This window comes from Cyprinodon variegatus, unplaced genomic scaffold (genome assembly GCF_000732505.1).
Source record: "Cyprinodon variegatus isolate N-32 unplaced genomic scaffold, C_variegatus-1.0 Scaffold1579, whole genome shotgun sequence".
NCBI classification, from domain to species: Eukaryota; Metazoa; Chordata; class Actinopteri; order Cyprinodontiformes; family Cyprinodontidae; genus Cyprinodon; species Cyprinodon variegatus.
In genome coordinates, this window is record NW_015152032.1 from 67,556 (window position 1) to 95,518 (window position 27,963).

The following is a 27,963-nucleotide window of genomic DNA, read 5'->3' on the forward strand; positions in this document are numbered from 1 at the left end:
GTCCATGCATAAGCTAATAAAAATTAAAACTGTGTGTTTCAGAGGTACCAAGTCCACCCATGAAACTTGGAGTTGCAAATGTTACCAAAGACAGTGTTACACTTGCCTGGACAAGACCAGAATATGATGGTGGAAGCAGAATCACTGGTTACCTGATCGATGCCGTGGAAAAGGGTCAGACCAAGTGGGTGAAGTGTGCAACTGTAAGGAACCTGACTCATACCATTAAGAATCTGAGGGAAGGAGCTGAGTACTTCTTCAGAGTTCGTGCTGAAAACCATGCTGGACTCAGTGAACCTAAGGAGATGATTGTTCCAGTTATCGTCAAGGAAATACAGGGTATTTTTAATTTTATTTTCTACAAGATTTTGTTATTCAATATAAAAATATAACTTAACTTTCAGATCTGCATGTAGCTTAAAGGTAAATGTATTATTGCCTACACTTTCAAAGTTGAGCAACTATGTGTGCTGTAAATTTTATTTGAAGTTGTATTTGATCATGTTTCATATTGTTGTCCTGATTTTCTTTTACAGAGGCTCCAGAGTTTGACTTGAAGAACTATCCCAAGAATACAGTTTATGTAAAAGCGGGATCTGACCTGACTTTTGAGATTCCTCTCACTGGCAAGCCCCTGCCAAAGGTGACAGTGTCCAAAAATAATGTTCTCATCAAAGGATCCAAGAGACTTCTGACTGAAGTAACTCCTGACAGCCTAATTGTATCTCTAAAAGAAAGCGTTTCAAGTGACGCAGGCAAATATGAAATCACAGCCTCAAATGCAGGAGGTACAACCAAGATCTCGCTTATTTTCATCGTTCTGGACAGACCTGGACCTCCAGTTGGTCCAGTTCAGATAGGAGAGGTCGGAGAGACCTCTGTTTGTCTAAAGTGGGATTCTCCAGAATATGATGGTGGCAGTCCTGTTACCAACTACATTGTTCTAAAGCGTGAAACAAGTACTCCTGCTTGGGTAGAGGTGTCAACTAGCATTGCTAGAAGTGCCATCAAGGTGACTAAGCTAACCAAGGGAGAAGAGTATCAGTTCAGAATCAAGGCTGAGAATCGCTATGGTGTGAGCAGCCACATAGACACTAAACCAGTCATGATCAAGCTGCCTTACGGTAAGTCATTTAAAAAAAAATGTTCTTTATCTGTGGTTTTATGACTGATTGCCCTTTCTTAACAACTGTTCCAAAATGCTGTTCTCTTTCAGTAATCCCGGGTCCTCCGTCCACCCCGTGGGTTAGCTTTGTTTCCAGAGAGAGTCTGACTGTGTGCTGGAATGAGCCAGTCAGTGATGGCGGAAGCCCTGTAATTGGGTATCACCTCCAGATGAAAGAGAGAAGCAGCATCCTATGGCAGAAGGTTAATAAAACCGCCATACCAATAAACCAGTGGCGGGTTACAAATATCTGTCCGGGTCTCATCTACGAATTCAAGGTAGCAGCTGAAAATGCTGCTGGTATTGGAAAGATGAGCAAGACATCTGAAGAAGTGCTTGCTATTGATGCCTGCGGTAAGTCTTTTATTTCACAATACTGCCCTAAACAGGCATAGATTGATGTAAACCTATGTTAATCTTTGATATTTTTATTTCAAATCACTACCTTAAGTTTGATTATATATACAATATGAAAAGTTCCTTTTAACAAATTATTTTATTTCACTTAACTTGGATGTTTTCCACATTGATCCTCTAGAGCCCCCAGCAAATGTTCGTGTCACAGAAGTCACGAAGAGCTCTGTCACCCTTGCTTGGCAACGCCCACCATATGATGGAGGAAGCAAGATTACTGGCTATAGTGTGGAGAGGAGGGAAGCCCCTAATGGCAGATGGGTGAAGGCCAACTTTACAAACATCATTGAGCTTGGCTTCACTGTATATGGACTTAATCAAGATGAATCTTATGAGTTCAGGGTATATGCCAAAAATGCTGTTGGGTCTGTCAGTAACCCATCTCTTATTGCTGGCCCAGTCACCTGTGTTGATGCATGTGGTAGGCTATGAATTTGTTTTTAACTTTTTTATGATGCTTTGCTTTGATATTATTTGTTTGATATTCAAAATATATTTTTCTCACAGGTGCCCCAGCAATTGATCTTCCTCCTGAGTACCTTGACGTGGTCCAGTATAAAGCCGGGGTGTCAGTAAAACTAAGCGTAGGAATTATTGCGAAGCCTCTGCCTACTATTGAGTGGCTCAAGGACGGAAAGGAGCTGGTAACCTCTTCTAATGTGTCTGTTGAAAGTACAACAGACTCTTCTGCTGTTCTGATTAAGGATGCCACTCGCTTTGACACTGGCTCATATGAGATTAAGATAAAAAATTCTCTGGGATCTGCCTCTTCTACAATCAGGATTGAAATACTTGGTACTTCAAGCACTTAATTCTCTGTTATATGTCATATCCTATTTCATAAAATTAGAAATGAATACAAGGGTGTATATTTAATGTTCACATGCCTTTCATTTCTCTTTAAGACAAACCTGGACCCCCAGCTGGCCTGATTAATTTCAACTCAATAACAGCAGATCGGATAATCTTCAGCTGGGAGCCTGTTCCAGAGTCTGACCAGGGAGGTTCCAAAGTTACCCACTATGTTGTCGAGAGGCGGGAGACCAGCAGAGTGGTTTGGTCAACCGTTTCAGAGAGACATGAGAAAACACACATTGTAGTTTCAAAGCTGGTGCGTGGAAATGAATATGTCTTCCGAGTAATGGGAGTTAACAAGTTTGGAGTTGGAGAGCCACTTGAGTCTGACCCTGTCATTGCTAAGAATGCCTTTGGTAGGTTGTTTTTAAGTGTTTAATAATTTCCTTATTGTGTAACACTAAATACTCATTTTGATTTTGTTTGTTTTTTTATACTACTTATACCATTTTATTACGAAACACTGATATTTTTATAGTTTCCCCTAAAATAATATATATTTTTGCCTTTTTTTCCAAAGTAACTCCTGGTCAACCCCGGACTCCAGAAGTGAACACTACTACCAAGTCCACCATGTTAGTAGAATGGGACAAACCGGGAGTGGATGGTGGCAGCCCTGTGACTGGCTACTACTTAGAGAGACGTGATAAAAAGAGCTCACGCTGGATTAGAGTGTATAAAGATCCCATCACTGACACCAAACAGATGGTGTACCACCTGACAGAAGGAAATGAGTACCAGTATCGTGTATGTGCAATTAACAAAGCTGGTGAGGGGCCGTTTTCTGAGGTATCGGACTACTATAAGGCTGCTGACCCAGTTGGTACGTGATAAGATAAACTTTGAGATTTATATGCCAACCTTTTTTTTACTCTACTTCTCTAACTCATTGTTTTTATTCACAGATCCACCAGATGAGCCCTGCAAGCTAAAGGTTGTGGACTCCACAAAGACATCAATCACCCTGGGTTGGTCAAAACCAGAATGGGATGGAGGTAGTGAGGTTACCAGCTATATGCTGGAGAAGCTTGTTGAAGGAGAAGAAGACTGGGCAATGATTACTTCCAAGGGCGAGGTTAAGACTACAGAGTACACAGTTCATGATCTAAAACCAGATACAAACTACTTTTTCAGAGTTTCTGCTTTGAACTGTGCTGGCCGAGGAGAACCTTTAGAGATGACTGAGCCTGTGCAGGCCAAAGATATTTTGGGTAATATATAAATATATTTAAGATTGGCAAAAAATATATCTAACGTAGATTTATCTAAATCTTTTTAACCTTAAAATGTTTGTAACCTTTACAGAGGAAGCCCAGATTGACTCAGATGTTGCCATGAGAACTCACTACATTCTGAAGGCAGGAAAAGACGTTGAGCTGACTGTTCCACTGAAGGGCAGACCTGCTCCCATGGCTTCTTGGAGCAAAGGGGAAGAATGCATAGATCATAATCCCAAATATGAGTTCCACCACTCAGACACAACAACAGTGCTCATCATGCGTGAAGTGACCCGACTTGACACTGGAAAGTACACAGTCAAGATAGAGAATGGTGTTGGAGAACCTAAAATGCTGACTCTGTCTGTGAAGGTACAGGACACCCCAGCTCAGTGCAGGAACCTGGCCATCAAGGAAGTTACCCGTGGAAAGGTCACACTCTGTTGGGATCCTCCACTTCTTGATGGTGGAGCTGAGATAACAAATTACATTGTTGAGAAGAGGGACTCCTCTAAGAGATCTTACTCTGCAGTAACAAACAAATGCGTAGACACTACATACACTATTGAAGACCTGTCAGAAAAAACATCCTTCTCCTTCCGTGTCTTAGCAGAGAATGAGAATGGTATTGGTGATCCATGTGAAACACATGAGTCTGTCAAGGCTACAGAAACTCCAGGACCAGTCAAAGAAATATCTATGAAAGATTCATCTAAGACTTCTGTGACACTACAGTGGCTTAAGCCTGATTACGATGGAGGCAGCATCATCTCTGACTACATCATTGAGAAGAAGCTGAAGGACGAGGAGTGGTCATTGGGAGGAGTCAGCAGACAGTGTGAATTTGAGGTCAAGAAACTCAAGGAGCACTCAGATGTGTACTTCAGAGTTGCAGCCAGAAATGAGAAAGGGCAGGGTGACTTTGTTGAGCATGGCCCTATCAAGGTCATTGACTACATTATCACTCCTGAGGCAGACCTTAGAGAGTACCCAGGTGGTAGACTTAACATCCGTCTTGGTCATAATGTACATATTGAGTTACCATACAAAGGCAAGCCAAGACCTGCTGTGCAGTGGTTAAAAGACAGCCTGCCTCTGAAAGAGAGTGACCAAATTCGCTTCAAGACAACTCAAAGCAAGGCAACTCTAATGATTAAGAATGTGAAGAAGGAGAATGAGGGTAAATACACTCTGAGTCTTGACAACAAGGTCAACAGGAAGTCCTTCCATATCTTTGTCAATACTCTTGGACCACCATCAAAGCCTGTAGGACCCATCCGCCTGGATGAAGTCAGAGCTGACAATATCATGATATCCTGGGATGAACCAAATGATGACGGTGGAGGAGAAATTACCTGCTACACAGTGGAGAAACGTGATGCCTCCCAGTCAAACTGGAAGATGGCTTGCTCCCGTGTCGAAGACACACAATTCCGGGTCCCCAATTTGATCAAGGGTGTTCAATACCAGTTTAGAGTATGTGCTGAAAATCGATATGGTGTCAGTGAGCCTCTAATCTCACAAATGGTTATTGCCAAGCACCAGTTCAGGCCCCCAGGCCCACCAGGAAAACCAGTTGTTTACAATGTGACTAACGATGGCATGACGATCCAGTGGGAGAAACCTATATATGATGGTGGAACCCCCATCCAGGGATACCATGTGGAGAAAAAGGAAAAGAACAGCATCATGTGGCAAAAGGTGAACACAGTCCTGATCAAAGAATTGGACTACAGGATTCTGGAGCTCATTGAAGGTCTTGAGTACTCCTTTAGAGTTTACGCTCAGAATGATGCTGGCTTCAGCCGAATGAGCGATGAAAGCAAGCCAACAATGGCTGTGAGCCCTGTTGGTAAGTCCCAGTTAAGACGTTAACATTCTGAAACATCTGAGGTTTTGGGAAGTACTTGTTTACCATGTTACCTCTTTAAATTCCCTCTCTTTCAGACCCCCCTGGCCAGCCTGATTACACTGATGTGACCAGTGATTCAGTCACATTAAAATGGGATGCACCAAAACGTGATGGCGGTAGCAAGATTACAAGCTACAGCATCGAGAAGCGTCAAGGACATGGTCGCTGGTTTAAAGCCAATCTGACTGAAGTACATGACTCTCAGTACACTGTCCCTGGACTGACGACAAATGAACGTTACGAGTTTAGAGTCATCGCCAGAAATGCTATTGGTGTTGTCAGTCCCCCATCCAACTCCTCTGGCTTTATTGCTGTACGAAGTGAAAATGGTGAGTTTCAACAGAATTTGAATCTTATATTACAGTGTAAAGCTAATGGATATAAAATTGTTAAAAATCTGTTATTCAGGCACTGAAATACTTCCATTGATCCAATAGTCTGGATGTAACTTTCCTTTTTTTTACTGATGGACAATAAAACTAACATGAACTTTCTTAAAACAGCTGCTCCAAATATTGAGTTTGGCCCAGAGTACTTCGAGGGTTTGACAGTTAAGGCTGGAGATAACATTCGAGTAAAAGTGACCGTCACTGGACGCCCAGTTCCTAAAGTTGTCTGGTACAGAGATGATGTGGAGATTACCAAAAAGCTGATGGACATTATTAATGTTCCCGGATCCAGCACCCTGTTTGTCCGAGATGCTGACCGCTCACATCGTGGCCTCTATACTGTAGAAGCTACCAATGGATCTGGAACCAAAAAGGAGAGCATTCTAATCCAAGTCCAGGGTAAGAACTGCTGACATTCTTTTTCCATATCAATTGTATTGTTTTGTATTTTTATTTTTGGATAGCTGTGACTTATTTATTTTAATGTGAATCTTTGTAATGCAGACACACCAGGGGAGCCGGTAGGACCGATCACATTCACAAATATTTCAGAGGGCAAGTGCACTCTGTCTTGGAACCCACCAGAGAATGATGGCTGCTCTGAGATTTCACATTACATCATTGAGAAACGGGAGACAGCCAAGATATCTTGGGCTTTGGTGTCTGATGAATGCAAGGAGTGTACATTTAATGCAACCAAACTCATCAAGTCCAATGAGTACCAGTTCAGAGTGTCTGCAGTTAACAAGTTTGGTGTTGGCAGGCCTTTGGAATCCAGTCCCATCATTGCACAGTTGCAATACAGTAAGTGCAAAAGTCATAAAAAAGAATGCTTTTAAGAATATATTGTTTGTGATCTTTGTAGTTACTGGCTGTAAAATATTAAAATGTTTCCTCCTAGCAACTCCTGATGCCCCAGGAACCCCTGATGCCACTGAGGTGACAGGGGAGAGTATTACACTGTCTTGGATCCCGCCAACGTCTGATGGAGGCAACCCTATCCAGCACTACATTCTAGAGAAACGAGAAAAGAAAACTACTCGGTTCTATAAAGTTATTACCAAAAAGCCAATTATCGAATGTGCTCACAAGGTGCTTAACCTTGCAGAAGATGTGGAATATGAGTTCAGAGTCATGGCTGTTAATGATGCCGGTGTTGGGGCTCCAAGCAACATCTCTTTACCAATCAGGGCTTCTGAGCCTAGAGATATCCCATGTGCTCCATCGGTGGTTTGTGTGTCAGATTCTACCAATACCTCCATTAGCTTGGAATGGACAAAACCAGTTGATGATGGAGGCATGGATATCCTTGGCTACATCATCGAAATGGTGAAGGGAGAAGAAACTGAGTGGAAGAGGATAAATGAGGAACTTGTGTCTGAAACTAACTATGTGGTGACATGTCTGCAGACAGGAGCTGAGTACAAGTTCCGTGTTGCAGCTGTTAATCATGTAGGCAGAGGTGAAGACAAGGAACTTCCAGAACCTGCCCAGGCTGTTGAGAGGTTAACGGCTCCACAGGTGGACATTGATGCCACATTTAAACAAACACACATTGTCAAGGCTGGAGGCTCGGTATGTTTGGGCATTCACTTCAGAGGAAAGCCCATCCCTGCTGCTACCTGGGTGAAAGAGGAAGGAGATTTGAGCGGGATGTCAGAGATAACTACTACTGATGGCTACAGCTCTTTAAGTATTGAAAAATGCTCTAGATATGACACAGGCAAATACACAGTTAACCTGGAGAATTCCAGCGGTAGTAAGGCTGTTACCTTTGTAGTAAAGGTATTGGATACACCTGGGCCTCCACAGAATGTAGCTTTCAAGGAGGTCTCCAGAGGCACCGTCACACTTGTTTGGCAGCCACCTGTCAGTGATGGAGGTGCTCGTATTCATCACTATATTGTTGAGAGGCGTGAGGCTAGTCGACGCACATGGCAGCAGTCTGGTGATAAATGCACACAGGGTATCCTCAAGATCCAGGACCTGCTCGAGGGTGTGCCTTATTTCTTCAGAGTGTCAGCTGAAAATCAACATGGTCTGGGGGAGGCCTTTGAGCTCACTGAACCGGTTATTGCTACAGCAGAGCCATCATCTCCAAAGAGGCTGGATGTCCTTGATACCACAGATACCTCTGTGTCACTAGGCTGGTTGAAGCCAGACCACGATGGTGGCAGCCGCATTCAGTGTTACGTCATAGAAGCTAGACCAAAAGGTGGAGACAAATGGGTAGTGGTCGGAAGCACCAAGAATCTTACCTATGTTATTGAAAAGCTTAACAAGGGTGATGAGTATGACTTCCGTGTTAAGGCTAAAAACGAGGCTGGCTACAGCAGACCAAAGAAAACTCTAGCACCTGTGCTGGTCAAAGAGCCTCATATTGAGCCTGCTGCTGACCTGAGTGAGATACCCAACCAACTTGTCACATGCAGATCTGGTAGCACCTTCACCATTGATGTTCCTATTAGTGGCAGACCTGCTCCTAAAGTCTCATGGAGGTTGGAGGAAATGAGACTGAAGAACTCTGACAGAGTCACCATCAAGGTAACAAAGGACAGAGCCAGCATCTCAGTCAAGGAGGCCATGAGAGGAGATGGAGGCAAATACTACCTCACTCTTGAAAATGTAACAGCAACGAAGACATTTACAGTTGAAGTTAACGTCACTGGCAGACCAAGTCCTCCAACTGGACCAATTGAAATCTCTTCCATCACCTCTGAGTCCTGTGTTGTTAACTGGCAACCACCTGAGGATGATGGTGGCACTGACATTACCAACTACATTGTAGAGAAGCGTGAATCTGGCTCCACAGCTTGGCAGCTGATCAACTCCAGTGTGAAGCGAACATCTCTTCACGTTAGTCATCTAACCAAATATATGCAATACACATTCAGGGTCTCAGCTGAGAACAGATTTGGGGTGAGCAAGCCCACAGAATCCGAGACGATTGTTGCAGAACATCCTTTCTGTAAGTGTTACCTTCAGGTTATATTTTCCTTTCTTTTAAAATTATGCATTAAATACATTATCAAAACATCTCAATTGCATGGTCTTTTTAAAATAAAATATAATGACCAAACCTGATTTCTTATTACAGCACCTTCAGGCCCACCAACCAAACCTTCAGTCTTTAACGTCACAGCAAACACAATGACCCTGAAATGGGAGGAACCCTACCACGATGGTGGAAGCAAAGTGACAGGCTATTGGATTGAAAAGAAGGAGAGGAACAATATATTATGGGTTAGAGAGAATAAGATCCCATGCTTTGAATGCTACTACAAGGTAGAAGGTCTGGTTGAAGGCCTGGAATACCAGTTCAGGGTTTATGCCATGAACAGTGCTGGGCTCAGTAAAGCCAGTGAGGCCTCTAAGGGAGCAGTTGCTCAAAACCCAGTTGGTAAGTTTTGCTGTTTAGTTGCATAATACCTATACTGTTTCTTTTAATTAGAAATTTTTATCTGACAAAACATCTTGGGACTTGTCTTTAGATCCTCCAAGTAAACCAGAAGTCACCAATGTCACAAGAAGCACTGTCTCCTTGAAATGGTCATCTCCTTTGAATGATGGTGGCAGTCCTATTGTTGGCTACATCATTGAAAGAAAGCCATACACTTTGACGGGTGAGGGCCGCTGGCTCAAGTGCAACTACACTAACGTGACGGATAATTTCTACACCGTCACTGCCCTGGGAGAAGGAGAGGCCTATGAATTTAGGGTGATTGCAAAAAATGCCAACCAAGTATTCAGTACACCGTCGGAATCCACAGGTTCAGTGCAGTGCAAGACTGATTTTGGTAAGAGTTTTTCCTTGCACTAATATTTTCCATACTATATGTAGCAAGTTTTAAGACATGACCTAACTTTAAGATCTGTTAATCCACTGAACAGAGCCTCCTAAAGCACATTTGGACAGCAAGCTGCTCTCTGAAACTGTAATGGTCAGAGCCGGCTCAGACCTGGTTCTGGATGCTGCAGTCAGGGGTAGACCTGATCCTAAGGCTTTCTGGTCCAAAGGCAACAGGGAATTGGAGATGTGTGAGAAATATCACCTGCAGTACACACCCACTAGAGCTATGGCAATTATCAAATTCTGTGACAGAGATGATACTGGAAAATACATCCTGACTGCCAGAAATGTGAGTGGAACCAAGACTGCAGAGGTCAATGTCAAAGTGCTTGGTAAGTGCCTTTTGTTCTTCGCCAATTGAATCACTTGTAGTCTCAGATAATATTCAGTGCATTTGTTGCAAAGGTATTTACTTTTAAGTATGTTTTGATCCTGTCTAGACACACCTGGAGTATGTGAAGGCAGCATTGAGATCAGCAAGATAACAGAGGAGTCATGCACATTGAGCTGGAAGCCACCTCTTGAGGATGGTGGGGATAACATCACACACTACATCGTAGAGAGGCGTGACACCAACAGGTTGAACTGGGTGATCTTGAATCCTGAGTGCAAGGACCTGACATGCAACATCACTGGTCTGTTCAAGAATACAGAGTACTTGTTCAGAGTTCGGGGGGTCAACAAGTATGGTGCGGGGGTTTACCTCCAGTCAGAGCCAATGGTGGCCAGAAACACATTCAGTAAGTACAAGAAGCGGAATCTTTGAGAATCAATTTGGAAAAACTTTGTGTTGAAAATATAAAGATACCAATGAGACCTACTCAAGGCTCTATTTCATAATCACCATTTCACTAAACTGATTGTTTATCTTCCTATCTGTCCCTTAGCTGTGCCCACTCCTCCTGGGGCCCCAGAGATCCTTGTATCAGGGAAGGACTTTGCCACAATTGAGTGGCTAAAACCAGAAAGTGATGGTGGCAGCCCGATAACTCATTATCTGGTGGAAAGACGTGAGAGGAAGAGTGCCCGCTGGGTAAAGGTGAACAGGGATGGTGCTCACCTGGACACCATGCTAAAGGTGGCCGGTTTGACTGAAGGCAACATCTACCAGTTCAGGGTAACGGCTATCAATAAAGCTGGAGAGAGTGAGCCCAGCGAGGTTTCTCTTTACGTCGTCTGCAGAGTTCCAACAAGTATGTTGCATCAGAGTCCTAAATGTCCAATTCAATAAGAATCTTTGAATATTCTGTTCACTAATAATATAACAAGAGTGATTCAATTTATTATCAGTGAACTATTTAAAGACAGAGATAAACTAACTTTTGCATCCCTACTTCTTAGGTACCCCTGCTCCGCCTTCCATTCCTCGAATCACTGACACGCATGCTGACAGCATCAGCCTGGCATGGTCTAGACCTGTAGAGGATGGAGGCGCTGATGTGATTGGCTACATTCTAGAGATGCAAGAAGCTGGGGCAGAGGACTGGAAAAAGGCCCATGAGAAGACCCTGCATGCTACAGAGCATGTGGTAACCGGACTTTCTTCAGGAAAGAAGTACTCTTTCAGAGTGGCTGGAATCAACATTAATGGAACAGGAGACTTCAGTGAACCATGTGCTGAGACTGAGCCTGTGGAACGAATTGGTAAGACCTTTTAATGGCCTATATTACGTTTTTTCATTTGTTTTCATTTTTCTCAGCCAAAAATATTTTTTTTTTACTGAATTTAATGAAATTCCCTTCTACTACATTGTGCATCACATCATCTATGTCTCTCACAGAACCTCCTGATTTTGAGCTCCACGACGACCTCAAAAAGACAATCTGCCTGCGTGCCGGTGGCTCTCTTCGTCTATTTGTGAACATAACAGGTCGTCCTGCACCAGCTGTAACATGGAGCAAACCTGGTGTTGACCTCCATAACAGAGGCTTCATCGAAGTCACCAGAAAATCAACCACTCTCATCATTGACAAGGTGCACCGCTATGATGCTGGGAAGTACACACTGGTAGCTGAGAATTCTGCTGGAAAACAGGAAGTCAGTATTCTTGTCAAGGTTTATGGTGAGTAAAAAACTGTCTGAGTATCTGATCAACAATTAAACTGCCTAATGTAATTAATGTTCATTTTACAAGCTTGAAAAGGGGATCTTTTATTTTGTATTTGACATGAAAATGCATTTCTTATATTTTAAGATACACCTGGACCAACTGGGCCAATCAAGATCAAGGAGCTCACAAAAGACTTCGCCATCATCTCCTGGGAGGCCCCATCTGTTGATGGTGGTGCTCCTGTTAATAACTATATCATCGAGAGGCGTGAAGCCTCCATGAGAGCCTACAAGACAGTAACCTCCAAGTGCAGTAAGACCTCCTATAAGATTGATAACCTTATGGAGGGCATGCTTTACTACTTCCGCGTCCTCCCAGAAAACATATATGGAATCGGTGAGCCCTGTGAGACTCCAGACGTCATCCTGGTCTGTGAAGTTCCTCTTCCACCGCATAAATTCGAGGTGATAGACGTCACTAAGAGCACAGTCACTCTGTCCTGGGAGAAGCCGGAGCACGATGGTGGCAGCAGATTAACTGGTTACATGATTGAAGCTTGCAAGTTTGGTACTGACAAATGGATGAAGGTGGCAACACTGAAACTAACAGACTTTGAGCACACCGTAGAGAAGTTAAATGAGAAAGAGCAATACCTGTTCAGGATTAAAGCTATCAACAGCAGAGGAGCCAGTGAGCCCAAAGAACTTGTTGCTGCGGTCACTGTCCAGGAACAAAGAGGTAACCAAACAAAGCTCTGCTATCTGTATTTTGACTTTAATAAGAAACTCATTTTACCCTAAAGATTTAGTGCAACATGAGTCATAGTGAAAAAAGATGTCCTTTTTTCTCTCAGTGATGCCCGAAGTAGATTTGTCCAGCATTCCCCAGAAAGTTGTCAATGTTTTGGCGGGTAAGACGTTGGAACTGGACCTTCCAATCATCGGCAGGCCTCCTCCTGTCTCCTCCTGGTATTTTGCGGACAACAAGATAAAGATAACAGATCGTGTGAAGGTCAAGAGCACTGGCAAGTTCTCCAAGCTGACTGTGTCCAACACAACAATTGATGACAGTGGTGACTACACACTCGAAGTCAAGAATGCTGTTGGAGTCGTCACAGAGGTCATAAAGGTCGTCATTCTCTGTAAGAAGCTGTTTAACAATCCTCATTTTTAATTAATCGCTTATTATTGTAGAGACTTTTAAACCAATACCAACCAGCCATCTCTAAAGATGTAGCTAATGAACAGAATAATGATATGATCAACTTGAATTTAAATGTACTTTTTGCATTATAATGATCTGGAGGGCACAAATAAAAACCGAGTATCTTTCTCTGCTTTGTCAGCCAAACCCGATGAACCAAATGGACCCATACGGTTTGATGAGATTGATGCCACCACTGTCACCTGCAGCTGGGAGCCTCCAGTCAGAGATGGTGGAGCTCCTATCAGTGGCTATTTAGTAGAACAGCGTGATGCTCACAGACCAGGCTGGGTGACTGTCTCTGACTCTGTAAGCAGACCATTGTTCAGGTTTGAGAACCTAATTGAAGGAGATGAGTACGTCTTCCGCGTAGCTGCCATTAATCGCTATGGAACCGGGGAGTTCCTGCAGTCTGAGATTGTCACTTGCAAGAGCTTGAAGAGTAAGATCTTTGTTTTTATAGATTACACTCTGTATACAATGCATGCATTATGACAGAGGCAGAATGCTAAAATCTGCTTCCTTTACAGATGTGCCTGGTCCTCCTGGTCGTCCAATCACCTTTGATGTGTCTCGTGATGGAATGACTGTGGCTTGGGAGCAACCAGATGAAGATGGTGGTCTTGAGGTTTCTGGTTACATCATTGAGCGCAAAGAGGTCAGGGCTGACCGGTGGGTGCGGGCAAATAAGAACCCAGTCACTATGACCAGGTACAGGTCCACTGGGCTGATTGAAGGCCTGGAGTATGAACATAGAGTCACAGCCATTAATGCAAGAGGCCTGAGCAAACCTAGTCTTCCATCTAAACCAGCAGTAGCAACAGATCCCATTGGTAAGTGTAAACAACCAAGGCCTGAGGATATACCTCTGGAAAGTTACAAATATTTCCATAAAAAGCTATGTAAAAGTGAGTAACGATGCATCTTTAACATTTTGCCTAATTTTTTATTCATGCAGATCCTCCTGGCTATCCTCAAAACCCAAGGATCACAGACACTACCAAGTCATCTGTGTCGCTTGCTTGGAGCCCACCTGATGAGGAGGGAGATGCTAGGGTGGATGGTTATTTGATTGAGATGCAGAAGGTCGGCTCTGTCGCCTGGATCAAGTGCAACACAACTCCATCTCTGATCTGCGAGTACACACTGACCAACATGCCGCAAGGAGAGGAATTCAAGTTCCGTGTAATGGCTTGTAACGCTGGAGGTTCCGGAGAACCTGCAGAAGTACCAGGAACGGTTAAAGTGACTGAAAGGCTTGGTAAGAAGAAAACTTTACTGCATCTGCACAACAGTTTATGAGATAAAAAAAATTAAAAATTGCGAACATTATGTTTTCCAGAATCTCCTGACTATGAACTGGAGTTGAAATATAAAGATGTGTACATTGTCCGTTATGGAGGAGTGGTTAGACTCTCTGTGCCGATAAAAGGCAAACCCCTCCCAACCTGCAAGTGGTCTAAGGATACTGGAGCTATCTCCACAAAGGCTATGATTGCCTCCAGTGAGGACTCCAGTGAATTGGTAATCAAGGGAGCAGAGAGGAGTGACTCTGGTCTATACGAGCTACTGCTGGAGAACAAAGTAGGCAAGAAGAAAGCCCAAATTAAGGTCAAGGTCATTGGCCGCCCAAGTGCTCCAGAGGGACCATTGGTGTTTGAAGAAATCCAAGCCAATTCTGTCAAGGTCTCTTGGAAGCCACCCAGCGATGATGGTGGCTCAGAGATCCTTGGTTACATTGTAGAGAGGCGTGAAGCAGCCAGGAATGCCTGGTACACGGTGGACTCTAGGGTAACAGAGACTCAGCTGGTCGTTAAGGGTTTAAAAGAGGGAACAGATTACCACTTCAAAGTCACTGCTGAAAATACCTTTGGCATCAGTGCATCTCTAAAATCTGAGCAACCACTGGTACCGAAGACTCCTCTCTGTAAGTTTTACATCTCTGTTGAGCAGCTGTCTCTGAAAAGTATTAAGTCATCCATTTGTGTCTGCATAGATTGAAATTATTTTTTTGTTTTTGTCAAAAAACCAGGTCCCCCTGAGCCTTCAAGTGTCCCTCCAGAGATCATGGATGTCACCAAAAGCTCAGTGGCACTGGCCTGGTCCAGACCAAAGGATGATGGAGGTTCTGCAATCACTGGCTATTTTGTGGAGTTCAAGGAGGTGCCCTCTGAGACCTGGATCCGCCATGAGACCAAGATCAGCTCCACCATGTTTACGCTACATGGACTTACCCCTGATACAGACTATCAATTCCGCATTGTAGCTGTCAACGATATAGGTGAAAGCGAGGCTGGATCAGCATCCGATCCCGTCACCTGCAAAGATCCATTTGGTGAGTATTCTGTCCTGAGAAGACGATATGGTATACTACATGTTTGCAGTCAGCAGTTACTACAAGTTTGCAGTAACTGAAATAAATGAATGAATGAACTGAGATCTAACTTTTTGTGTTAACTCATAGTATTTTTTTCTGATTAAAAGTAAACTTTTTTCCCTGAGAAAGATAACCTTCAGTAACAGTAAATGCAAAAGTTGTTCCACCTTTAGTTTTACAATAAATATTTGACAGGAATCTATACTTCACAATGTAAGAGAGAACAAAGCTGACCTAAATGTTTTATTTCATTTTAGACAAACCAAGCCAACCAGGAGAGATCGACACAGTAAATGTGACAAACAATTTTATCACCATTCGCTGGCAACCTCCAGAATGTGACGGAGGGAAAGAAGTCCTGGGCTACTGGGTGGAATACAGAAAGTCAATTGAGAGTTCCTGGAAGAAGTGCAATAAACAGAGAATTAAGGAGCAGGAATTTACCATGACAGGACTGGCTGAGGCCACAGAATACGAGTTCAGAGTCTTTGCTGAGAATGAGACAGGAATGAGTAGACCTCGTAGGACTGCCACATGCATCAAGACTAAACTGATCTGTAAGTCGAGCTTCATATATTTTTTACTATATACTACGGATTTAACAAGATATATTACATTTATAATTTTTACCCACAGCTGAAAGTAAACCAAGCCTCAGGAAGGAAATGGATGAGGTCACTACCAAGCTTGGCCAGCCTGCTGTTATGAAATGCCAGATTGTTGGCCGACCTGTACCTGATATAAAGTGGTACCATTGTGGCAAAGAGATCGTAGAGTCACGCAAGTACGAGATGAGCTCTGATGGCCGCAACCACTCCCTGTCTATCATGACGGACCAGCAGGAAGACGAAGGGGAATACACCTGCAAGGCCATTAATGAAGCAGGAGAAGCTGAGACTACTGGTGTTCTAGTGCTGGAGGCTGCTCCATCCTTCCACCCAGATTACCCACTGAAAGAAACCTATTATGCCGGACTTGGAACAACTCTTCGCATCCATGCCGTTTATATTGGCCGTCCTCAGCCAAAGATTATGTGGCTGCTTGGGGCTAAAACGCTGGAAAACACAGAGGATATTAGCATTGAGACCACTGAGCATTACACACACCTGATTGTAAAGAATGTCCAGCGCAGAGTCCATGGAGGCAAATATAGGATTAGACTGCATAACCACTTTGGCAGGGCTGACACGGCCTTCAATGTTGAAATTTATGGTAAGTTAACTGAATTAACTCTTCCTAATACAGTGAGTGAAAGATAAGCATTGCCAGATTTTTATACAATAACATCCTATACCTCTGTTCACAGACAAACCTGATATACCTCAGGGACCCATTGTCCTGGAGGCCCTCCTTAAGAATTCTGTCATCATCAGCTGGAAACCTCCCAAAGATGATGGAGGCTGTATGATCACCAACTATATTGTGGAAAAGAGAGAAGACAAGGAGGGCACAGAGTGGGAACTGGTGTCTTCCTCCATTAACAGCACATCCTGTCGGGTGCCCAACCTGATTGACAGTGCTGGATACTTTTTCCGTGTTTATGCTCAGAATCGATATGGCAACAGTGAGCCACTAGAGCTCACCAACCCCATCTTGATTAAGAGCCAACTGGGTAAGGGGAAGATGATGTCAGGATTTATTTTAGAAAATATGGTTTGCTTAATATTGCAAAATGTACAACCGAGGCTTCAATGCAAAAGTCTTCACAGTTTTTTCTCTTTATTTATCCACAGAGAAACCATCACCACCACTGTCACCAGTTGTGTCTGGTATCACTAAGGACTCATGTGTGCTTTCTTGGAAACCTCCACTAAGTGATGGTGGATCTAAGATAAAAAGCTACCGTGTTGAAAAGAAAAATAAGAAGGATAAAAAGGAATGGACTGATTGGACTCCAGTTACCACAGATGAGATCAAACAAACAGTGTTCTCTGTCAAGCGCCTGACAGAAGGCGTTGAATATGTCTTCCGTGTCAAGTGTGAAAACCTAGGTGGAGAAAGTGACTACAGCGAAGAGACGGCTCCCATCATCCCAGCAACTGCTGTAGATGTACGCGCACCTGCCTTCAAGGAGGAGCTGAGGAACATGAGTGTCAAGTACAAGAGCAATGCTACCCTGGTCTGCAAGATCACAGGACAACCTAAACCTGTAATTAAATGGTTCAGACGAGGAAAGGAGATCCATTCAGATGGCAAGAAGATCAAAATCCAGGAATTTAAGGGAGGATATCACCAGCTGGTTATCACTGAGGCTGATGAGGAAGACTCTACTGTTTATCAGATCAGAGCCACCAACCAAGGAGGCTCGATATGTGCCACAGTCTCTCTAGATGTTGAAAGTAAGCTTAAAGACATGTCATTTTATCAATTAAGGCTATTGAATTTTAACATTAAAATCATATAACGTTTTTTTTTTTTAATTTCTAGTCCCTGCCAAGATTCATCTGCCAAAGAACCTAAAGGACAAGGAAGCAATCCCAGCTCTGCGTGGGGAAGTGGTCAATATTAAGATTCCTTTCAGTGGTAAACCAGATCCTGTCATCACTTGGCAAAAGGGACAAGATCTTATTGACAGCAATGGCCATTACCAGGTGATTGTCACTAGATCCTTCACCTCTTTGGTGTTCGCCAATGGAGTAGAAAAGAAAGACGCTGGCTTTTACATCGTCTGTGCTAAGAACAGATTTGGCATTGATCAACAAACCGTGGAGTTGGATGTTGCTGATGTGCCCGATCCACCTCGTGGTGTCAAAGCCAGTGATGTGTCAAGAGATTCTGTCACACTCAACTGGGTGGCTCCAGCCAATGATGGTGGCAGCAGGGTTATAAGTTATATCATTGAAAAATGTCCAACTACTGCTGAGCGGTGGGAACGTGTTGCACAGTCCCGTGACACCCACTACACAGTGATTAATTTGTTTGGTGGTACAAGCTATCAGTTCAGAGTTATTGCAGAGAACAAGTTTGGACAGAGTGCCCCATCTGAGAGCAGTGGACCCGTTATGACCAAAGAAGACAAATCCAGAGTTCTGCTTTATGACAGGGAAGTTGATGACACTGACCGAGTCCGCAAAGGCAAAGCCCTACACTCTGACACCAAGAATCTGCACAACAAATATTCCATTGCAGAGGAACTGGGCAGAGGCCAATTTGGCATTGTTCATCGCTGCGTTGACATCAGCTCTGAGAAGACATACATGGCCAAATTTGTGAAAGTTAGAGGTGCTGATCAAGCAATAATTAAAAAAGAAATTGCAACAATCAATTTGGCCAAGCACTTTAACTTCCTCCTCCTTCATGAGTCCTTTGAAAGCCCAGAAGAGCTGGTGCTGATCTATGACTTCATCTCTGGCCAAGACATCTTTGAGCGCCTTAATACAGCAGAGTTTGAGCTCAATGAACGGGAGGTTGTTAACTATATTAGGCAGATTTGTTCAGCTCTGGAATACCTGCATTCTGAGAGATATGGACACTTTGATATCAGACCTGAGAACATTGTATACACAACGAGAACCAGCTCAACTGTCAAGATCATTGAATTGGGGCAGTCTAGACATCTGACTCCAGGAGAACAAATCAAAATTCAATACACTACTGCAGAGTACGCTGCCCCAGAGATCCACCAGTGTGACATGGTTAGCACAGTTACTGACATGTGGTCAGTAGGTGTCCTTACATATGTGCTTCTAAGTGGACTTAATCCATTCACAGCTGAAACCAACCAACAAATGATTGATAACATTTCAAACGCAGCCTATGGCTATGATGATGAGTCCTTCAAGCAAGTCAGCGTAGAAGCCTTAGACTTCATTGACCGTCTGATGACAAAGGACCGTAAGCACCGTATGACTGCAGCTGAGGCTCTGGTGCATCCTTGGCTGACAAAACCTGCAGAAGAGATCAGTGCCAGGGCACTTCCAACAGGCAGACACAAGAGATACTACCAGGCAATTGTCAAGAAGGAATGGAGCACAGTAGTTTCTGCTGCCCGTGTTGCCAGCGGTGGCTCCATCCGGCCCCAGCGTGGTGTTTTTGTGTCTAAAGTCAAGATTGCTCCATTTGAACATGGCCCTGTTGCGGGCCAGCTAAGCCATGCCATGGTCAGTGAAGGAGATAGTGTGAAGTTCATCTGCAACATTGAGAATTATGACAGCACCACAGAAGTTACATGGTATTGTGGTGTGAGGCAACTTGAGGCCGGAGAAAAGTATGAAATTGAGTATGAGGACGGAGTTGCTGTAATAACCATTAACAAGATCGTTAGAGCAGATGACGGTACATACAGATGCAAGGTCGTGAATGAGTATGGTGAGGATAGTGCTTATGCAGAGCTATTTGTCAGTGGGGTTCGATCTTACCGTGACTTCTTCACTACTCGTGTGATAAGAAGGACAAAGCGAAGAGTGGACACAGCCCGAATGCTTCAGAAGCCACCAGAGTTTACTCTTCCCCTGGTCAACCGCACAGCCTATCTTGGTGAAGATATACGCTTTGGCGTAACCATCACCGTTCACCCTGAGCCTCGTGTCATCTGGCACAAATCCGGACAAAAACTTATCCCTGGACATGATGATAGAAAATACACCTTCATTAGTGATAAAGGCTTGTATCAGCTTATAATCCACAACTTAGAAAAAGAGGATGATGCTGAGTACAGTGTTGTGGCCCGCAACAGGTATGGTGATGACAGCTGCAAGGCCCGCCTCACTGTTGTTCCCCGCCCCAAACCAGCAGACCTCACCTTGAGACCCATGTTTAAACGGTTGCTTGCAAACATTGAGTGTAAAGAGGGTCAAAACATCCGATTTGAGATCAGAGTTTCTGGCCACCCAACACTGAAGTGGGAGAAAGATGGCACACCCTTAGCCTTTGGACCATCCATCGAAGTTGTTCACGAGGGCTTGGATTACTACATCCTTCATGTAAGAGACACACTCCCTGAGGACTCTGGAGTATACAGAGTTACTGCAACGAACTCTGCTGGATCTGCCAGCTGCCAGGCAACTCTTAAAGTGGAAAGAGTAACTCATGTAAAGAAGGAGTATGAGCCAAGCGAAAAGGAGAAGCAAAAGATAGCTGGACAGGTGGAACTGGATAAAAAGGTTAGGCTGTCTCAGATATTGACTGGCACTGTTGTCACACCTCTCCCACCTGCAGCAGTAGAAGCTGTCAGAGAGGCAGCTACTATGTTCAAACCTGCTGTCAAAACCAAGACAGGAGAGAAGACTGAGGCTGAGATAAAGAAAGAAAAGGAGGAGAGGAAGAAGCGTGCTGATGAGAAAAGGCTTCGCATGCCTTATGTTGTTCCTACACCTCGAGTCATAAATCCAGCTGTTCTAGAGGAGGATGTAGAAATAAAACACTTCCAGCCCCTCTCTGACATGAAATGGTACAAGAAGCTGCGGGATCAATATGAGTTCCCTGAGCCAATGGATAAAATCAAACAGAAGAGAATGAAACGTATCCGTCTGTCTCGGTGGGAGCAGTTCTATGAGGTGCCCATCAGGATCAAGGAAGATTATAAGCCAAAGTGGCGCATCTCCTCTACGACGCAGGATGACTTGGAGACAGTGAGGCCCGCAAGGCATCGCACTCCCTCTCCGGAGACAGAGGTCTACCGCCGGCTCAGAAGGAGGTCTCTGGGAGATCTCTCAGATGAGGAGCTGCTACTACCTGTAGGTGAATATCTCTCAATGAAAAGAACAGAGGAAGAGAGACTCCGTTTAGAGGAAGAGCTGGAACTTGGTTATTCTGCTTCTCCACCTAGCCTGAGCCCAGTTCGATTTGAGCTGTCTGCTTTGCGCCCAACATCTCCCAGGAGAGTCTACAGTGATGAGGAAGGAGGAGAAGAGGTGAAAAGATATGATTGCTATAGAATTCCTTCTAAGTATGAGGCCGGACCTACTTTTGTTGACCTTCGCCAGCGTCACGACAAAGCCACACACAGGCCTCCAAGACAGAAGCAACGAGTGTACGAAGAGAGGGAAGATCTTGAACTGCTACGCCCACATACAACCACGGAGAGACTTTCTTCTTACAAAAGTCAACTTAAACGCATGGAATTTGAGGAGAAGACACGGACCTCTAAGAAGGAAGCTGTTTCAGTTTCAACCTTCTCTGAGACCACTGAATCTGAGCATCTGACAACTTTTGCCACAGAATATATACCTAAACCCATAAAAAAGGTCCCCTTGCCTGAACCAGAGGTGGCAAAATCTTTTGCCTTAGAAAAAGCTTCAAAAACAGATGCTACTTATCCAAAAGTGGACTATTTGTCTAGGTATGAGGAGAGAAAACAGGCAATTAGATCTGAGAGAAGGTCTGTTGAGAGGACAGTTGAAGTTGTAACACAGGCTCCCTTCAGCCTTGATCATGCCCCACGTATTACCATCAGAATGCGATCTCATCGTGTGCCATACGGTTCAAACACAAAGTTTACTTTGAATATCCAAGCCAAACCTGAACCAGAGATCAAATGGTTCCACAATGGAAAGGAGATTCATCAGAGCAGCAAATACTTCATGACCAACATCAGTGGAGTTTTAACTCTCCAGATAAACAACTGCGTGACCGAAGATTCGGGCACATACCGTGTAATCTGCAAGAATGCTAAAGGAGAAACCTCTGATTATGCTACATTGGATGTAGCAGGGGAAGAGTATGCTGCTTTTTCATCTTTCCGCAAAGAGGAGGAGCCACCAACAGCCCACCTGCCAGAGATGACACGAACAGAGGTCTACCATGTTTCTTCTTCCAAAACAACTGTTGAGGAAAGTGTCACTGGAATCGTAAAAGAGACCTCTGCTGTCATTGAGGAGCCAAGGGAGAAGCCTGGAGTTCCTGCCACAATCCTGACCAAACCAAAGTCCTTGACTGTGGAGGAAGGAGACAATGCCAGATTTGAGTGTGATGTGGATGGTGAACCATCACCTTCAATCACCTGGCTTCATGAAGGGATAACTGTTGCTCCCAGTGCCCGGCATCACATTGTTTCCACTCAGTACAACTCAACCTTTGAAATTTCTGCTGTCGAGATGTCAGATGAAGGCAGCTACACATTGCTAGTAGAAAATGCTGGTGGAAAACAGGAAGCCCAGTTCACTTTAAAGATCAACAAGTCTGAGTCTAAGGAGAAAGTAGTCGCCTCTCCTAGAATCACTTCTCCAGAGGCTAAATCTCCATTACCAAAGTCACCCGAGCCAGTCAAATCACCCCAAAGAGTCAAATCACCCGAGCCAGTCAAATCACCTCAAAGAGTAAAGTCTCCAGTTTCACCAAAGTCGCCAACTCCCAAGTCTCCTACTCCAAAGTCACCAACTCCCAAGTCTCCTACTCCAAAGTCCCCACCTCCGTCTGAAAGGGAGCAACTAATTCCTCCAGTCAAGTCACCTAAGAGAGTCTTGTCACCAGTTCTTGGAAAGAAGCCTGTCTTTTCAGCGGGGCTCAGTGACGTTACTGCATCCTGTGACTCGATTGTGAAGCTGTCTGTGAAGGTGAAAGGAGAGCCTAAACCTACGGTCTCTTGGTCAAAGGATGGACAGGTAACGGATTTAAATTAGCGAATGATTTAAAAGTCTTCACTGAACTTTAAACAACTCTAAGTATTTTATGATTTTTTTTTTTAGACAATATCTCAAGGTGGAAAGTATGAATTATTTGAGGACCAATGTTCAGCGCATCTAGAAATCTGTAAGTCAGAGGTTTCTGACAGTGGGGTCTACAGGTGCACAGCCACCAACTCTTCTGGAGCAGTGTCAACAACCTGCACAGTTACAGTACATGGTAAGTGGAGGCAACCTGTTTGAACAATCTACAGATATGTTTTATTTTTTGCAATAAATCAATTAATGCTTTTCCTTTTTTAGATTTAAAGAGCTCTGAAACAATATCGGAGGAAGTCCTGAAAAAGGAAAGAATCCATGAGGTAACATCGTCCTCTGTAACAGAGGTGAAGTCCTCAGAAATCCAGAAATCCGTCGAAGAAGCGCCCTACTTCCTGCTGCAACCCAGGTCCCAAAACGTGAATGAGGGACAAACCGTTATGTTTACCTGTGAAATTTCAGGCCACCCTTCCCCTGAAGTGGAGTGGTTGAAAGACAACGCATTGGTGAGTAGTTTTCTTTTCCAAAATTAGTCTTTCTAATCAACAAAACATTTTTAAGTTTGTATTTTAAGTAAAAACAAACATGTCTTTCCAGATATTCGTCTCTCCAAATATCAAACTAAGACGTTCTAAGAACGAGTTTACTCTGGAGATTTCTGAGGCAACGGTTGCAGATAGCGGGAAATACACAATAAAAGCCAGGAACCAGTTTGGGCAGTGCTCTGCGACATCATCGCTCAACGTCTTCTGTAGGTCACCTCTTTTACTCAGCAAAACCAAATTAACTGGAGTTTGAAAGGGTTAAATTATCTGCATGTGAAAATGACATTAAAATGTTCATGCAATGCCTGAAAATACTTAAATATCAAGGTTTAAGACTTAAGCTTTTAATCTGAGATTTTTAGCACCCCTGCAAGATATGAATGACAAATAATTTATTTTTACTGTTTTTTTAAGTGTGTTGATGACCTGTTATGCTTTGGTTTGTCTGAATAAATTAGTTCTCAGAAACCCAAAGAATGTCAGCATGTTTGCTTGCAGTCTGCACACAGTCTGTCACTGTCATCTTATTTGCATTTTTACAGCTCTGGTTGAGGAACCAATACAAATGGCCACTGTCGAGCAAAGAGCTTCTACTGAGGCCGCTATGAGCATGCAGAAAAGTTTCTTAGCCTCATCGGTTTATACGGAAGCTGCCTTGATGCAGGCCAGCAGCTACAGCAGCAGTTCCCACTCTGCTGTCGATCAGTTTTCCTTTGAGAGCATGTCTGCAGCCAGCATGTCTGCCATGGCGACCGAGTCAGTGGTGTCCATGAGCTCCAGCAGCCAAAGCGTAGGAATGTCTGCCCGCTCGCATGTAAAGGCGCTCACTGCTGGGCCTAAGACAGGTGAGACCCTACATTCTCCTGACCTGCTCTAAGTTTAGGCATTCTTCTCATCCAGTGGCAGAGCTAGATGGGGGGCCAGAGGTGGACATGGCCACCCTTAGCCAATGATTGGCCACCCCTACCATTTTTCCCTCCAATACAGATGGTGGGAGCAGTAATACTCTCAAGGGGAATATTTAAAAGTATTAAACATTTAAATTTTTCATATATTAACAATTAGTTGACAACTAAAACACTGTGGTTAATTATGTACATCAAAATACTAACATTAAAGTTGATATATACAGAATTTATGCTCTTTTCAGAGCTAAATTTTGTGCTATATAGGGTAAAGAGAAAGTTATGTGTCTCTGCAAGTTAATTACGAGTCTTGGGTGAAATCTTAGATAAATAACTACTTTAATAATAATTTAAAAATCCAGTTAATGTAGATATTAATACATGTAAATAATAATGTTATGCAGAACAATTTTTTGATAAGTAGTGTTCACCCCAGAAATTTTGACCATTATACCTTTTATTTAGACAGCATGGATGTTTAAATATATGTGTCTATTTGTTAGCAAAGGCTCTAGGAAAGTGTAGTTTGTCTTTATATAGATGTCGTGCTCGTTCCTGTCTGTACAGTGTAGATTGACCCTTAGGTTCTGGTGCCTATCTGCTTATGCCCACCCCTATTAAAATTTCTTGCTATGCCTCTGTTCTGCTAAGTTTGGAGCGTAAAGACAAACCAAACTTATTTCTTCTCACTCTTTGTTATATTTGAGATATTTGGTGCAAAATTTACAAGCAGCTGAAGAAAAAACCTTTGGGTGTTTTTCTGTGCAGCTTCTGTGAAAGAGATCAATTAAAGCATGTTTGTTTCATTTACAACCTCAGCATGAAGGAACAGCAAAAAAAAAAACAACCTCAAAATGCCTCAAAAGTTCAAATTTTGAAGGTAAAAGTCTAAGTTGTGAAAAGTCTAAAACATGTTCACTGATTTGGTTCTGCTGCTGTCTTCAGGCACTCCACCAAAGATCGAAGCGCTTCCACAGGATGTAAGCGCAGAGCCGGGGAAGTCTCTAACTGTGGCCGGCTTGTTCTCCGGGGATCCTGCTCCCTCTGTCCAGTGGCTCCGCTCAGGTCGAACCCTCCCCAACGGAGACCAGCGGTTCCATGTGGATAATGCGGCTGATCTCTCCACCCTCATGATCTCTGCGGTGAAGGAGGCCGACGCCGGCGCATACACGCTCCGACTCTCCAACGAGCTTGGCTCTGATTCCGCAACTGTAAACGTTCACGTCCGGTCCATGTAAAAAAGAGAAAAAATTATTTCCCCTCTTCCCCTAGTCCTAAACTTTTTATTTACAATAATCTTACTTGATAAAGATCTGGAATATTCTTGTAAATAGGAACTATTTTTGTACCAAACTTGACGTTAATTTATGCCAAACTAGACTAAAGTCTAAAGTTGTAAAATGTGCCATATTGGATAACTCTGACTTCATTTTTCTGTGACATGTACATAATGTATATAGCCGAGTTTACCGGTTATGGGAAATGTATGCATTGTTATTTATGACAATAATATTAACTGAAACTCAAAGAAGCTATAATTGGTTAACAGGAGAAAGTCTCCGCTGGAACGAATACCCTGTTAAACCTGGAAACTAAACTCTGTGCCTCAACGATAAGTTGAAGTCTTAAGATTGCCTCAACAGGTAGAGAGGCTCCCTGTTGATGTTAAGAAGCAGAAACAAAAAGACAAACTTCTGGTTTGGACACGCATCTGTGCGCGTGATATTACACTTTTATGGGAGTTGTACCATGAGCATAAGACCCTGAGTGCTGTTTGCATCACCCTCATGTAAGCAGCAGGAACCGGCCTTGTGCTCAGACGGACGTGTCACACCACCACGACTTGATGAGCTGCAGAGAGGGCGAGCGGCCTGCTCTCTCTGCATTTAGATTCATTTTGTTCATGAGCGCTGCTTCTGGCACAGGACGGCTGGTTTGGCTTCACTAAGCAACATCTCCTGGCCAGAAGACGGGGAGTCAACAGCAGCCCTGCTGTGCAGGAGCAGCGCCACCTCTTGGAGGATCATAGCTGATGTGTTGTTGTTTTGAGTGTGAGTGTCTGTAGTTTGTAGTCGTTTCGCCTTGTCAGTAGTCAGGGTTTTAATTTTCCTTTATCCGCATCCCTGAGTTCATCTGTGGTGAGGTTATGGTTTTACCCTGGACGATGACTTTATTGATCTGCTGATGTAGAACCTATATATCATCCTCCTTGAGTTTTACTGATTTAATAAAGCATGATTTCAGCACTATAAACAGTGTCTCTGCCTCTTCTGTGTTTTTTGACTTGTTTTCCAGCCATCGCATTGAGAACAGAGGATTTAGCAAAGATGCAAAATAAAATAAAATAATGTAGTTATGGTAAAAAGAAATTTCACCCTCCTGTCAGACGTTTGGTATTTCCAGAGATATTTCAACATATATTTTAAATCATTTCACTCAAGCTACAAGTTTAGAAAAACACACAAATTTTTGCTGAAGGTTTTTGTTTCCTGCAGTAACTTATATTCCAAGTAAACATAGCAGGAAAAATATCTAAAGATGCAAAATAAACGTGAAGATTTTGAAGAAAAGATATTAAAAAGTTTGTTCCATTTGATCCTTTACTGCAGGAGCATCATTTATAAAGATTGATTGTAAACATGGATCATATTCTAAAAGATATGACTTTAAACCTTAGCCCCCACCACATTTTTTTTATTTAACCATTACGTATTGTTAACAGGAGGGGGCGCTGTTTAAATCTGTTAAAAGCTTGGTTTGGACTCTGAGGTGGAATTTCAGATCTGAAAATCGGCAGCAAAACAGCTGAAAGTTAGAACTCTGAGTCAGACGGTTCAAGCAACACGACTTCCACCACAAAGATGGCCGCCAATCACAGAAACGTTAATTAGCCACTAAATGATCAACCATACGGTGTTGCATAGTTAGCACCACAGGTGGAGATGGGACACTTTCCCTGGTGCTGAAATGCTTCATGATCTGATCACATAGAATAATTTAGGAATTTCCTTTGTTTCATAATAAATAATCATGCAAAAAAAAAAGAAGCTAAACTGTAATATTAATCCCAACTTTGAGGAGAAATAAATTGATTTGAAATAATATTCTTAGAAAGCAATGTATCCCAGATGCTCATTAAACGAAGCCAGCATTCAACGCTTTATCAGATTCTATCGAGAATTAAAAAACATGACTGCTTCAAAAAAATTCTGCTGAGCGACTGTTTCCTAAAACCCCACAATGCATTGTTTTCACTGATGGGGTTTGAAGGATAATCCTGAATCATGCAAATCGGTGAGTTCACCAGCTTCCTCTGACCTGAAACAGGCGGAGCTCTCTGACCTGAAACAGGCGGAGCTCCCTCTGACCTGAAACAGGCAGAGCTCTCTGATCTGAAACAGGCGGAGCTCTCTGACCTGAAACAGGCGGAGCTCTCCCTGACCTGAAACAGGCGGAGCTCTCTGATCTGAAACAGGCGG

At 43.4% G+C, this 27,963-nt stretch overlaps 1 protein-coding gene across 1 annotated transcript in view; it reads left to right on the forward strand.

The window, feature by feature from the left end:
• LOC107103971 (titin-like) overlaps positions 1–26,737 on the forward strand; it is a gene marked incomplete at its 5' end in the record, with an annotated part of 93,910 nt that extends 67,173 nt beyond the window's left edge. Inside the window, 37 exons of the mRNA XM_015403845.1 lie at positions 43–339; positions 537–1,124; positions 1,217–1,519; positions 1,704–2,000; positions 2,087–2,374; positions 2,485–2,790; positions 2,955–3,257; positions 3,340–3,645; positions 3,740–5,503; positions 5,599–5,892; positions 6,067–6,351; positions 6,457–6,756; positions 6,854–8,920; positions 9,050–9,352; positions 9,444–9,749; positions 9,844–10,134; positions 10,243–10,542; positions 10,690–10,995; positions 11,144–11,446; positions 11,584–11,865; positions 11,998–12,591; positions 12,707–12,994; positions 13,199–13,498; positions 13,587–13,889; positions 14,015–14,317; positions 14,399–14,983; positions 15,089–15,391; positions 15,691–15,990; positions 16,070–16,645; positions 16,740–17,045; positions 17,167–17,772; positions 17,861–22,974; positions 23,059–23,215; positions 23,299–23,540; positions 23,632–23,785; positions 24,122–24,424; positions 25,430–26,737. Of these exons, the coding sequence (XP_015259331.1) occupies positions 43–339; positions 537–1,124; positions 1,217–1,519; positions 1,704–2,000; positions 2,087–2,374; positions 2,485–2,790; positions 2,955–3,257; positions 3,340–3,645; positions 3,740–5,503; positions 5,599–5,892; positions 6,067–6,351; positions 6,457–6,756; positions 6,854–8,920; positions 9,050–9,352; positions 9,444–9,749; positions 9,844–10,134; positions 10,243–10,542; positions 10,690–10,995; positions 11,144–11,446; positions 11,584–11,865; positions 11,998–12,591; positions 12,707–12,994; positions 13,199–13,498; positions 13,587–13,889; positions 14,015–14,317; positions 14,399–14,983; positions 15,089–15,391; positions 15,691–15,990; positions 16,070–16,645; positions 16,740–17,045; positions 17,167–17,772; positions 17,861–22,974; positions 23,059–23,215; positions 23,299–23,540; positions 23,632–23,785; positions 24,122–24,424; positions 25,430–25,722 (20,216 nt within the window). The remainder of the gene's footprint in view (positions 1–42; positions 340–536; positions 1,125–1,216; positions 1,520–1,703; positions 2,001–2,086; positions 2,375–2,484; positions 2,791–2,954; positions 3,258–3,339; positions 3,646–3,739; positions 5,504–5,598; positions 5,893–6,066; positions 6,352–6,456; positions 6,757–6,853; positions 8,921–9,049; positions 9,353–9,443; positions 9,750–9,843; positions 10,135–10,242; positions 10,543–10,689; positions 10,996–11,143; positions 11,447–11,583; positions 11,866–11,997; positions 12,592–12,706; positions 12,995–13,198; positions 13,499–13,586; positions 13,890–14,014; positions 14,318–14,398; positions 14,984–15,088; positions 15,392–15,690; positions 15,991–16,069; positions 16,646–16,739; positions 17,046–17,166; positions 17,773–17,860; positions 22,975–23,058; positions 23,216–23,298; positions 23,541–23,631; positions 23,786–24,121; positions 24,425–25,429) is intronic.
• Positions 26,738–27,963: the final 1,226 nt, after the last annotated feature.